Genomic DNA, 13,649 nt, shown 5'->3' on the forward strand with positions numbered 1-13,649 from the left:
GATGGGATACTGACTTGTGTATTCTCTAAATCATAAGCTCCTAGTTCCTTTGAGGGCACGTAAAAGCTGATAAATGCAATACAGTATAGCACTTGGTTTAGCACCCTGATGGTTTGGTGTCTTATGCCCAGAAACACAAAAAGGGTCAGCATTTATAGTTTCTAAAGGGCAAATATAGCACTGGTGTTCCAGGAGTTAGTTGTACTCAATCTGATCTACAGAAAACCAGAATTAAGAGCAGCAAGCAAGGCAAGACCTTGCTGGCTTTTTCTTGTTGGTTTGGAGTGATGGAAGGCTGGACAAGGCTGTGGTCTCTCAGTGTTGCCACCTGAGTCCTGTGCTGGTACAAACCACGTTAAACTCTGTCTTTCGGCAATTCTGAGGTTTTAATTTGTTGTTATGTGACTCTTGTTAGTGTCAGTATATGCGTGGTCATCACTCAGTTTGAGCTTTAGATATTGAACTTGAAAAAAAAAAAAAAGGTATCTATTTTATTTATTTAAAATGTAATGAACCAGTAATTTCAGTAACAAGCCTTCATTGAAATAGTTTTGCTGTTGAATTGAATGGCTAAAGTGATCAACCATGGAATGATTTCAATATGATTATTTGGCTTCTTTATTTCAGGTCAAATGCAAGATTAATGAGATGGCTGAGATTAGAAAGATCATTTTATCTACCATTGGTAGAATTCTAGAATATTACTGGTCAAGAAAGGTGCAATTTTTTTTCTGTTCTGCAGGGACCATGTGAGAAGGATGTGTCTGAACCAAGGGATGAACATAATCTCCATTCCACACAACACTATTGTGGTCATCAGCTTGGAAATTTATCTTGCACGCATTTTTCAACCGAATTCCCCTACTGTCTCTGTTCTAAACCAGATAAGTGAACAAACAAGAGAAAGCACATTGCAATGATTTCTAATTGTACAGGAAAGGGCATTGTGTGGCTTGTGTAATTACATGTTTCATTTTCTCCTGAAATCATACTAATTATAACAATGGATTCAGGCAATTGATCATATTTTTCTAGCACAGGAAAGATATTTCAACCTGATATTTGTGTCCTTTATTCTGATAAGAGTAGAACATATCAGCAAATATATGGCAGAATATGGTGTGTTCCAAGAAAATGTCTGATTTTTTTTTTCTTTTCTCTAAGAAAATATTGCATCCCAATAGAAGAGGAACTATAAGAACTTGTTGTTTTGTGATTTGATCAAAAAGTGTATTCCTCCTTACTCCAGCCAAGTCTGAGCATGAATCTCTTGAATTGATTTCAAAGAAATCAGACTTGGCAGGATTCCTCAGGTTACAGAGAACGATTCTCCATTTAAAGCAGTGCAGCATCCATCCACACTGCACTGAGAAATAAAGTGCCTCCTCAAACTCTGCCAAAAAGAGACAAAAAATCTGTGATATGTGACACACACACTCACACACACACACACACACACACACAAATGTCCTGTCACTAAAGCTTGTAGGAAAAGCAGTGAACAAATTACTGATGCATAGAGGAATATCACTGGGAGATGTCAGATTGCCTATTGGGATTCATAATGCTTGGATATCAGAAAATAGGTGTGATGTACTGCATCACATCAAACACAGCAGAATTTTATTAAGAAAACAGATCTGCAGACTTTAAGATACTCTTTATGTACGGGCATATTTGAAAAAAATCAATATATCTTATAATTTAGTGTATATGTGGGACCAGCACCATGAAGTTGCAATAGGAATTGTGTCTGCTTTTCAGGACCACAGCACTTTAATATCTCCAGTTTCTATACCTGAATAGAACATTATCCTAGGGAATTTTGCTTTGGTGCATTTCACACAACTGGAATCGTAACTGTTCTTAGTAACAGAACAGCAAATTTTCTTTACTACTCAGGATGTGAATGTTGTAAGTTCTGAGCTTTTATTTTGCTGGAAATCATTAGGACTTCTGACTGGCACATTGTCAGATGTTAAAGATTTGAAATGTTATTATTTGCTCTATTCATTTAATCACAAATCAATATTTCTGCTCCTTATACCAGTAATTCATGAAGCAGTTAATCTTGTCACTGTTGTTCTTCCATCTTGTGAGGCAACATATAATTATGTCCTTGTGTCACTTGTGTTGATCTTGTTTAAGAGATTCAAAACAACCTCTGCATAGAAAGGAAAACATCAATTTTCTTGGCAGGTCTTGGATTTGGAGGCATAATTAGCTGATGTAAAGGAGCCGTCTATCAGTTGTGTTTGCATGACATTTCTATTACAACCCTAATACAAATGTCTAATTTCCAGAAATAATTAAAATATCATTGGTCATTTTTAGTTTCTTGAAACAGGCAAGGTAACCAAAACGTGAAGCATGATAAAACTTACAAATGATACATTGTTTTGTACAACCTCATGTTAATCAAAAATTCTCTGTGTTGTAATTTCTGCAGCTAATAAACTTGTTTGTGTTTTGTGGCATTTTTGACTTACAGCTAAATCATAAGCTGTTATCTAGTGAAGAAGTCACTCCATTTATAGAAAAATTAGTTTTTTCACTTGGGCTTGTGGAGTAGGAACATGACTTTTACACAAAAGAGAGGAAGAAGGAGATATATATATATATTCAAAACTTGAATCATTGTTCACATTACTCCTTTAAATTTCTTCTCATGTAATTTCTGCTTTCTAGAACTAATATGTGACTTTCTTAAAGAATGTTCTGTGTAGTGCACGAGTAATAATAGAATGCATCAAGGCCTCATGATATTGGGTGGGAAAATGTGCTTCAACAGGACTTTTAAAAGTTTTTCCATGAACATGGCGACCTACAGGACTCTGATATCCAGATGCACGTTGCTCTCATTATTAGTTATACCTTTTGAAGCTGTTTATTCTGTTGAACTATGTCAGAATAAGGAGAATGAGTGGGTGTAGAAGAAGGGAATACAGGTGACCTCACCCCTGATAAGTAACAGCTGTGTTAATTAACCAATGCAGCCTCACCCCTGGTGAGTCACAGCTGAATCCAATTAGGATGAGTGAGATAAAAGAGGGGGTGAGCTGGTGAGGGGATGATTAGCATGGAGGAGCAATCTTGAGGATCCTGGAGCAGGAGATCCTGGAGCAGGAGATCCTGGAGCAGGAGATCCTGGAGCAGGAGATCCTGGAGCAGGAGATCCTGGAGCAGGAGATCCTGGAGCAGGAGATCCTGGAGCAGGAGATCCTGGAGCAGGAGATCCTGGAGCAGGAGATCCTGGAGCAGGAGATCCTGGAGCAGGAGATCCTGGAGCAGGAGATCCTGGAGCAGGAGATCCTGGGGAGAGAGAATCACTGCTGTGAGGTCAGTCTGGGTGTGCAATTAGAGCCTGTAGCTGGAACCTGCGGTCACAATCTAGCCAGGTATAAGCCTGCGGTCAGAGTCTGCACACTTATATATGAAGTCATAGTTTAGCAGGAAATAACCAGCAGTCAGAGGCTGCAAGGGAAACCTACAGCAGGAGCTTGCTGCAGCCCTCATCAGTGAATAGTTGGAGTTAAGATGACCAAGCCATGAAGAGGAATAAATCAGGACCCTTTTAATGCTGTGATAAACAAGAAGTCTGTCCCTCGGCTTATTTTTACCCTCTAATAAGAGGGCTGCTGTAACAAATGGGAAATAGCATCCCAGATATTCCAAGCTTCTCTGTTCTCCATTAGAAGCCTGGGTCTCTGCACATCGCTTGTGTCTGGAGGTCACTGGCAGTAAGCTGGCCCCACCGAGTCAATGGAAATACAAATTTCTAGCCAGAAATGTTTTGTCCACCTTGCAGAAGCTTAATTGTTGGCAGGATTCAGTGTGGAGGCAGGGAAAAGATTAAAAAAAACCAACCACATTTCCTGCTATTTGAGTACAGTCTATGAAGGAGCTGCAGTGTCTTCATGAACTTTATGGCTCTGGGCAAAATGTTAAAAATCAGGTTTTCTGAGCTTGTTAAGCAACAACTTTACCATGACAGGCTTCAAGAGCATGGCCTGACCTTTGTAATACAATCTAAAATTAAGCACTTAATGCTGATACATAGCAGTCTATGAAAATATTTAATAAAGCTCTGTTGTTGAGGTGTGTAGGCAACTTAACTTTTTTGCTTTAGTTAGGGAATTTTATTTCCAGAAATATAGTTCCAGCAAACTTGGTAAAACCTGGAGAAGACACTGCTGGTTTCAGTGGGCTTTGAATCAATTTAATTGTTGACCAGAACCTCCCCTTCTTAAACCATATTTATTATACAGGTAAAACAAAATTTAAAGGATCAGGCCCTGCACATCAAAGTGCTGTAACACATTCTAAAGTATCCTTATAATTCTGTTTTATCCAATTTTGTGACTCTTCTTACTGAGTACTTTTTTGTACAAGTAGTTTGACTGGTTTTTGGTAACTGCTTTCTCCTCAACCTAAACAGCTCTGCTCCATCATCTCCATGGGATGATTTAGTTTTCAATCCCCTTTCCAGAATGACTTCAGTATAGAATTCTCTCTGGCATAGAATTTGCTTTGAGAAGCAATCCATGTGTTTCCAGTCTCTGCAGCAATTTGAGGATCTGTCAGGATGGGAGGTGTTTCACCAGAACAGTGAAATGTTCTGGTGTCATTTTGTTTTTTAAGATGACAGAGGAAAAGACTTTACAATTTTGTGAATGTAAACCAATAAAATTGAAGAAGTACTTCTGTTATTTAGAAAAGTATTTATTGTTATTTTGTTATCAGGCCACCAACTGAGGCAGGCGGCAATTCCTATCACGAGGGTTCCATGGTTAAAAATTATGATTTGTATTTGTGTTCTTGGAACAAAAAAATAAATGTTTTTCCTACCTGAGGGTCATGGAGGGAGTGAGAATCCCGTGATCATGACAGGGCAGGTGGGGAAGAACCGCCCTGCCCCAGGGCAGGAAGGGGAGAGGCATTTACTCATCATCTGCTTTCAGTTTATATTCTGACATAACCCAAAACTCTGATATAAAACCCAAATTCTGATGTTGTTCTGTCCTTGGAAAAGCCTTGCTCTCTAATCACCTTCTCTTAGGAGTTTCCTCTTGCATGCTGCCATGTTTTATTCATGTGGTGTGTTTAGATAGGGCCAGTTAGCTAAAAAATGTGTTGATTGCTTCCCTGCTCAGGGGCCCATCCATAAATGATGAGAAAACTCCGTCCAAGATGTGCAATTAGTTCTCAAGTTCGTGGTACTTTTGGAGCTTCCAGAGCTGAGTTTATGATTTCTAAAGATGTATTCTCATGTATGGTATCCATATGTTGCCTGTGACAGCTTTGGGCAGACGTGGTGATTAGGCTGTTAATTTGTGAGATAGGTGTAAGGTATAGAATATGCAAATTATGATGTATTTGATATTTTAAACTCTTGACTAGTACCTTATCGTTTGATTCTAATTTGCATTCAAGATATCTTTAAGAAGAACAAAAAACCCCATATGAAAATGTGCATCTCTGCTGCTACTGGATTTAAAAAAACTGATTTTTTAAATTTTTTTTTTTAATATCTTCTGCTAAGGTAAAAAAGAAACTGATGAAAATACAAAGTTTAGACATCCTTTTGGAGTCCAATATATGTATTCTGGCACCCAGGAGAACTTTTTTCTCCTTCAGGAATTGGATGCAACTAGTGAAAAATTTCCAGATATCCTGAGTTTAACAAGAATTACAGAATATAAATAGAATATTTTTCTTTTCCTTTTAAGTCATGACTTAAAAAAGAAAAACAAAAATAGCAATATATTTAATTTCTCTGTTTCTTTTTAGAAATGTTGGGAACAGTGCTCTCTGCTCTTCACAAATGGTTAAATAAGAAGTAAATTACTGTGGACAATCTCTGTGTGTGGAACTCAGAAAGGGGTTGAAAGAGGGTGACTGATTCCTGCTCCTCTGGAATTCATGGAATGCGTATGCTTGGGCTCTTGGCAGAATTGTGTTTGGAATAAGCAGGACAATATAACAAAATATTACCAATGTAATGGCATCCCTGCCCTGATTCACAGCTACTGGAACTGTTCAGTAGACACTCTGAAATGTGGATTTTACCTGTGAGAAATGAAAATTATTAACTGGCAGCGAGGCAGTAAAGCAAAATGCAGTATGTATGAAACAGGTGATCTTGACAATTGCCATTCCAAAGGATTTGACACAAATGACTGAAATCAGATTGACTTCCATTTTTAAACAAATAAAAATATGTTTTACATTGGAGTGCATCCAACAGCCACGTATGTGGTTCCACATAGTTTCTTATCGTGGTCCCACATTCTCTTGCCAGTGGTTCATAGATGATTTTCCTTTTGTTTGTTTTAGCAGAGATTTAATTTTCAGATTTGAGGCATGAACAGATTTTCAAGTACTAAAACCAGAGCAATTTCCACTTGATTGGTAAAATGTGTTCACATAGTACAAACACACAAATAAAATGCAAAGAAAATGACATTATGAATCATACCATTAACAACTCGATTTTTTGTGATGTTTTTAGAAGTCAGTACTTGAATTATAGTGACTATATATTTGAATTTGTAGAGCAATGTTGTATTCACTTCGGATTGGAGTGGTCTGCAGTTTTGTAGGGGGTTTGGTTTGATTTTTTGGGTGTTTTTTATTTTTTTTTCCCTATTTGTTCAGGCATCCCACTATTTCTTTCTAAGAAAATAAAAGTAGCCATCAGAGAGATCTTCAGCTTTTTTTCCAAGATTTCTGTTCTCAACCTTTAGCTTTTATGCAGCTCCAATGCAAAAATGTTCCACTGCTAAAAGCAGGACCATTTCCTAGTGTCACTGGTATATAAATAAATTTGACACTGCATATTCTCACAGGTCTCTGAAATAAGTTACAGGATATTTTTAAAGTATTTCCTGGGTGGCTGCTAGATGCATTTTCCCAAATGTGGGCTGTACTTACTCTTCTAGTAAGAAAGGGACTTCAGCTTTAAAGGGATTAATTTGCAACAATTAAAATAAATTACTCGTTATGCCATATATCAATGTGATTGAGTTTAATTTGTTCAGCATGCTCAGTGCCTGTTGTGTATTTATAATTCTGTTCACTGTTTCCAGCATTTTGATACAAGTTTTAATCAACACTCTTCCTATTAGTTGCAGATTACTATCAGGAATAAAAAATTCTATCTAAGAATTTATCACTTGCTCATTTTCCACACCTTGGCTGCTCCTTCATGTGGCTTGAAGAACCTGTTTTTGTCATCAACTTTTTATTTCCTCAAATGAAGAGCATTTCTTACCCCCTGTGATGGACAAGTAATAAAACCCCTAAAAATACTCAATTTTTAGAGAAGTGAAGACCCTCAATCAGGAGAGCATGGTACTCTAAGCAAGCTGTGCCACTCACTTACTTAATTCTTTTGTTGACTTAAATGGATGTGGGATGATGTTTTCTCCTGGTGATAAGAATTTCCAGTTTCATTTTGTTCATCACTGAAGAAAAATCAAATTAAAGAAACCTCATTGAAGTCAGTACCATCAAGCTCATAAAAAATAGATCAAAGAATGAATCAGTCCCTTAGTGGATTTAGAGTAAAATCATATGAGGGAATGAATTTGAAAGCCCTGATAATATAACAAATTGTCTGTTTCTCTTTGAGGTAGGTCTTTTTCTTTGAATATGATAATGAAATATCCCATGTAGGGAGAGGATCCTGTGGATAAGTATTGATGGCTGCAAATAATTTGTGTTTGAAACACTATGGTGCATGACAGTGAGTTCAGGTGGGTTGGTGGCATTTGTGCCTTAAAAAAAAAGAGAGGGTTTTCTGTCAGGCAACAGCTTTGTGGTGTTTCCTATTGTCATCAAAACCTGGAAGATACCTGTAAATTCCATACCTTTTTGAAAATCAGTCCTCCCAAACCCAGCCAGTTCCTTAAACGACACCTGAGCTGTGTGGTGGCAAAGGGGAGACCTTGCTGTGTGCAGCCAGGCCAGTGGCTTATGACAAAAAAAAAACCCAAACGAAAACAAAAAACCCCAATCCAACACCCAAAACCCCAAACACTAAAAGCTTACAGCATCAAAAAGTCCCACTTTGGGATATTGCTGAAATCTGTATCAGGATGGTCCAAGAATTGAAAACCTGTGCAGAGCTGCCTAATTATCAGTGGGCGCTTTGGAGGGGGCCCCAGTGAGGTGGAAGAATTGCAAAATATCTCTCTCGTCAGTGAAATAACGTAATAATCATGGTATTGACTGACAGATGGAGCTGTGTCGTGGGGATCTTTTGCTCTGAGAAACACCATTTTAATACAGGGATTTTAATACTCCTGTTTAAGGAGCCCACAGTGGATTAGCAGCAAATGAAAAGGATATGATATTGAAAAGGTATGGTGTGCTAGCTAAATTTGTCCAAGTAATTAAAATAGGTTCGGGAATATAAAGATAAGAATGGGAGTGATATTTTCAGGGTTTCTTCTTTACTATGATTTTAATAATTGGATATTGATGTAGCTTTGGACTGCAATAACCCTCATTTTTAAAAATGTTACCATTTTCTTGGAACTTGATATGGCAGTCACAAAATATCACCACTGCTTGTTTGTTCTACTCTTGACTCAAATCTGAATCCAAGTGTCAAGGAATGGTGTTGTTTTTGTAATCTGAAGTGGACACCTGAACTCTCCTACCCCCTTTACTACTTTTCTGAGATCCTCTTAAGGAAGAAACAACAAGTTCTGTAATAAGGTAAAGGAATTCTTGCTCAGGTGGGACCAGATGGAGCCTTGTGTATGAAGAACAGATTTAGATTTTCTACCTTCATATCCTGCTCCATTAGGTGGTTACAGTTTTTATATATTCTCTCTACTTTTCAAGCTATGATTTGACAGCTGCGAAATGAAGATGATAATGAACAGTGCTAATATTTAAATGACACCATTAGTATTTGGTGTACTAGAGAAAAAAAAGCAGGTATATTTGAGTGCGTAGACAGCCAGATGAAGAAAAGCAAGTTTAAAATTCTTTTTCCCCTCCTCCCCTCCATCTTGTCCATCTGGGCCATTTGCCTTCCTAGTTGGGAAGTCAACAGCACAGACAGCAATGCATTCTCTTGAAAGCTGGGAAAATGGCTTGGCAAGCTTCATGTAACCTTCTGTTAAACAATTTGATTTGTTCTTAATTTTTTTTTTTTTTTTTTTTATTTTTTTTAAACCGCCTTAAAAAGCGTGAGCGAGTCCTGGAACCCACAAAAGGTCCTTCAGACTTGGGCTGCTCTATTCAGCCTTCTGTACTTTTGTGTTTCCTCAGTGTTCCAGGCTGGAACACTCGGATTTCATAAATGCCTTTGCTTGCTAGGAAGCGCCTCTTGCTCCTGTTCTTTGCATTGCTGTTGCCATAGTATCCCTATCAGTGCTATGGCACAAATGACAGGCAACGTACAGCTATGACTTTATAAATAGGATTCTGGAAGAACAACACTTTCCTCAAGACAGAAGATATTCTACTCTTCATCCAAGCAGCAAAATTGTGTCACGTTGGGATTTTTTTTTTTTTCCTCCTTAAAGGCCTGCAGCTCTGGAAGAGAGCTTCAAGACAGTTACTGGAGTTATTTTGTAAGAAAAGAAACAACTCTTAAAAACTAGTTTATTGTACAGAAGTTCAGGCATCGTAAACCACTGTTGGTTGCTTTTTTCCTGCTACACTAACACTGTCTATTACATGTCTATACCCTTTAGTCACTCAGAAAGATCTGTGACAGCAAAAGACACCACAAAAAGTCATGTTAGCATTTCTATAACGTGATGTGTTCTGCTGTTTCTTCATGCTTTAAAGTGTTTTCTTTACTATGGCACGAAAAGAAGTTCAACAGAGTTGATCAAACTTGGTTTAACGAAAAAATATGCATAATAATGTAATGCCAAGTTCCACCCTGCAGTTTCCCGTAAAAAACTCTTTTGAGTCCTGCTGTTGTTATTTTATAATCCCTGGAAACTCCACTGCAGATGAAACTGGGGTTAAAGGCTTATAATTTAGTTTGAATATAAAGTATCTCCTGGTATGATCTCAACTTTCAGAACTGATTCAGGAATATTGTTGGTGAACTTTTTAGATTGTTGTATTTATGCATTTATCCTCATACTGCTTTGTTTAAAAAAAAATATTTGGAAGATTTCTTTGCCTGTTTATACAATAATTTTATGTCATTATCATTTTTAAGAAATACTTGCATCAGTATTGCCATAGAAGAATTTGGGATGGTTGGTGTTGGTTTTTTTTATTTCTTCCCCTCAGAAATGTAAATTTAAGATATTACTCTATAAACATCAGGATTTGAAGGGTTTTTTACTCCTGTTCTGTTATTTTTCACTTCAATTTGCAATGGAGAGGAAAAAGTGGCAAAATAGCTCCTTCTAGTATGCACAAAACATGAAACCATTCTGATTTTTCTTTTTTTATTTTTTTTTTTTTTTATTTTTAGGACAGCATTTCAATATCAACTTTTCACTGTAACCCATACATTTTTATTTGTGTTTTCCATAGAAAACAATGTAAATATATTTGTTTCAGTAATAACGGACACAAAGATGTGCTTTCCTGAAATAAGGGCTCTCTGCAGGTTGAATGTATGTGGGCAATTACTTCAGTGGGGTGCTGGAGCTGCATTTAAAGAGATATAAGACAGTTAGTAAATAAAATTATAACAGCCAAACTAATACCCTTGCACACTATCACCAAGTTATATGTTAGGCTCACACTGTTACCATGGGGTTACCATAATGATAATCAGGAGCTGCTGATGACTTCCTTATTTGCATATTTAGAATGTGATGTTATGGTGGTTTATAAAAAGCTGTTGGTCCTACATTGTTGCTTCACTCTGGACACCTGGTTGGTGCTGCTTTGGGTGTTGTGAATCCCTGAAGTCCAGTGATGAACCTGGGAATTCCCATCTCCTTCTCCCCCATGTCAGAATTCCCTCCAGGTTCATTGAATTGCTCAAGGAGCAAAGCCTTCTTTTAATAAGTGGGGACTTGCGGCATTGGGTTTTTTGTTTCACTTATGATCATGAAAATGGTCTAATTTTCTCCTTTTGTATAATCATGAAGCCAGAAAATGCTGTCCAGTTAAATGGTGCTGACGTGGGGATCCGCCTTGCAGACCGAGTTGGAATGTTCTTCATCTGTCACTTGCTTCCAACCCAAAGCAGTCTGCAGTGTTCAAACAGAATAGCGATATTAATTGTTCCTAATCTGTTTCACTGCAAAATCAAAGGGTTTAGTCTAAATCAGCCTGTGAGTGGCACTGCTGAAAGGCAGTAACTAAGGGGTGAAGGCAATTACTGGCATTAGTAATTTCTTCAACCACTGCAACATGATCTGCAGAAGTAAATCAATCTATGCTATGACAGGGAGAATAAAACAAGAAGAGACGGGAAACAAAACTGCACTTTTACCTGCACAGTGAAAAGAATGTAGATGTGTTATCATGGGTATATTTGAAACAGATGCTGACCTGAAGGGAGCTAAGATTTCATTTATGAGAAAAATCTCTTTACATGGAACTCTTGAACATTTACCTTAGAGAAATGCTATCCTAGCAGATCCTAAATTCTGGAATGGCAGAATTATGTAAAGATTAAGCAAATATTCTATGCATGGAGTTCAAGAGAGTGATTTATCTCTTAAAAATTCTTGGCTGAAGGCTGTATGCAGCTCCACAGATATCTGTGTGTACCTATAAGTCCTCCTATTCCACTTCCATCTTTCTTGAGGTTTTTAACAACCTCAAGGAGGGAATATATTGTTATTCAGAAACCAGCTTGGAAAGTACAGATTTTTCCTTTGTGCAGAACAGGTTTGTATCTCTCTTTAAAGGTCTTAGTGTTCTAGGGCACTATGAACAGGTATCACCAAATATAAAATTATATGAAATTTCTTACAGGTCGCTAGGGAGATTTCCACACATTTTTGGCTGAAGTTCACCAGACTCCATTTAGATAATAACATTTTCTTGCCAGTCTACATTCCTGAATTAAAAATATCCAGATTTATTTGTTGTTGTTAACAAACATTACATAATTTTGTCAGTGCAAAACCTGGGGGGAGAATTAAGACAAGTGTTCTTCCATTCCCATATTTACACAAGAGGTATAAAAAGATCTGGTTCTCAGCAGATGGTTACTTGCAAACTTCTTGCCTACTTTTTTCTTAGGAAACAAAAAAAAAGAAAAAAAAAAGGAAAAAAAAAGAGAAAAAAAAAAGTAAAAAGGAAAAAAAAGAGGACAATGTGGCAGAGAGATCAAAGGAAGAGATTTTCCTAAGGAGCAAAGGAAAATCTCTTGCTGGAAATAGGGGATTCCTGTACTTATTTCTTCATTCAGTATGATTCAGCCCTAAGATTCTTACCTCAGTATTTATTTAAGAGTTTCAAGTAAAAAGTTGTGCAAGGAAGGATTTTTAGGAAGGATTAAGTCAAGTGTGACTTTACTAATGTGGTTTTCAAACAGTTCCTGTTGTTGTTGTAGGAAAGGTTCTCCTTTAGTGTCTCTTACACTTTAGGAATGAAATATTCTGTGACTTTTAAAGCATTTTCCTTTCCCCTTTTTCCCAGCTACTCCTGGCGTTCTACACGGATACTCATTAGTCATTCTGGAGATGGACTTGCTGTCTGGAACCTACCTCTTGGCAGTCTTGTTGGCCTGCATCGTGTTCCAATCTGGCGCGCAGGAGAAGAATTACACCGTGCGGGAAGAACTGCCTGAAAATGTCCTCATTGGCAACCTGCTCAAGGATCTTAACCTGACGCTGGACCCAGACGTGCCCCTGTCCTCCCCGCTGCAGTTCAAGCTGGTGTACAAGACTGGGGACGTGCCCCTGGTGAGGGTGGAGGAGAACACGGGGGAGATCTTCACGGCTGCCAACCGCATCGACCGCGAGAAGCTGTGCGCCGGCATCTTCAGCGAGAACCGCTGCTTCTACGAGGTGGAGGTGGCTGTTCTGCCCGATGAGGTGTTCAGGCTGGTCAAGATCAGGTTCCTGATCGAGGATATAAATGACAACGCCCCACTTTTCCCCTCGACAGTTATCAACATCTCTATCCCTGAGAACACGGCAATTAATTCCCGCTACTCGGTCCCGTCTGCCATCGACCCGGATATTGGCGTGAACGGTATCCAGCATTATGAGCTACTCAAGGTGGGTTTCTTTCATCCTTCTCTGTTGCTGTCTGTGTTGCTGTCCTCCCACGAGTGTTGCCATTCCTCACCAACCCTTCAGAAACCCAAAGTTGTGTGCTGAACTCAGTAACAGAAACCCAAAGCTGTGAACTGCAGTTGCGGTACAGTGCAGGTCCATGTTAGAATGCGAATCTGGAGCCCTGAGTTCATTCCGGTGCATCTTACCCTCCCTCTGTGGGAAGCTGTTTATGTTCATGTATAACTGTGTAAGTGTGATGAAGCATCCACCTCTCCATGAGCTCTGCACCAGCATTCCCAGTGTTTGTACACTTGGGCTGACAGTCTTCTTGGACCATTAAAAATGTGTCCTTATTCCCACTAACACGACAGCGCCAGGTGCAGAAGTATTTTGTGCTGTCCCATTTTTATGGAGACTTCTTTTTCTTTTTAATGCCTCTCTTGCACGACTGTTGGTCTTGAGCAGTAGAACTTGGCC

General features: G+C 38.4%; 1 protein-coding gene across 1 annotated transcript in view; it reads left to right on the forward strand.

Annotated features, from left to right (window-relative positions):
- Window positions 1–13,649, forward strand: part of PCDH11X (protocadherin 11 X-linked) — a 445,985-nt gene that overhangs the window by 32,756 nt on the left and 399,580 nt on the right. Inside the window, exon 2 of the mRNA XM_066182530.1 lies at window positions 12,589–13,172. Within this exon, the coding sequence (XP_066038627.1) occupies window positions 12,633–13,172 (540 nt within the window). The 5' untranslated portion in view covers window positions 12,589–12,632. The remainder of the gene's footprint in view (window positions 1–12,588; window positions 13,173–13,649) is intronic.

This window comes from Chamaea fasciata, unplaced genomic scaffold (genome assembly GCF_029207755.1).
Source record: "Chamaea fasciata isolate MVZ Bird 193981 ecotype frontalis unplaced genomic scaffold, bChaFas1.0.hap1 SCAF_4, whole genome shotgun sequence".
NCBI classification, from domain to species: Eukaryota; Metazoa; Chordata; class Aves; order Passeriformes; family Sylviidae; genus Chamaea; species Chamaea fasciata.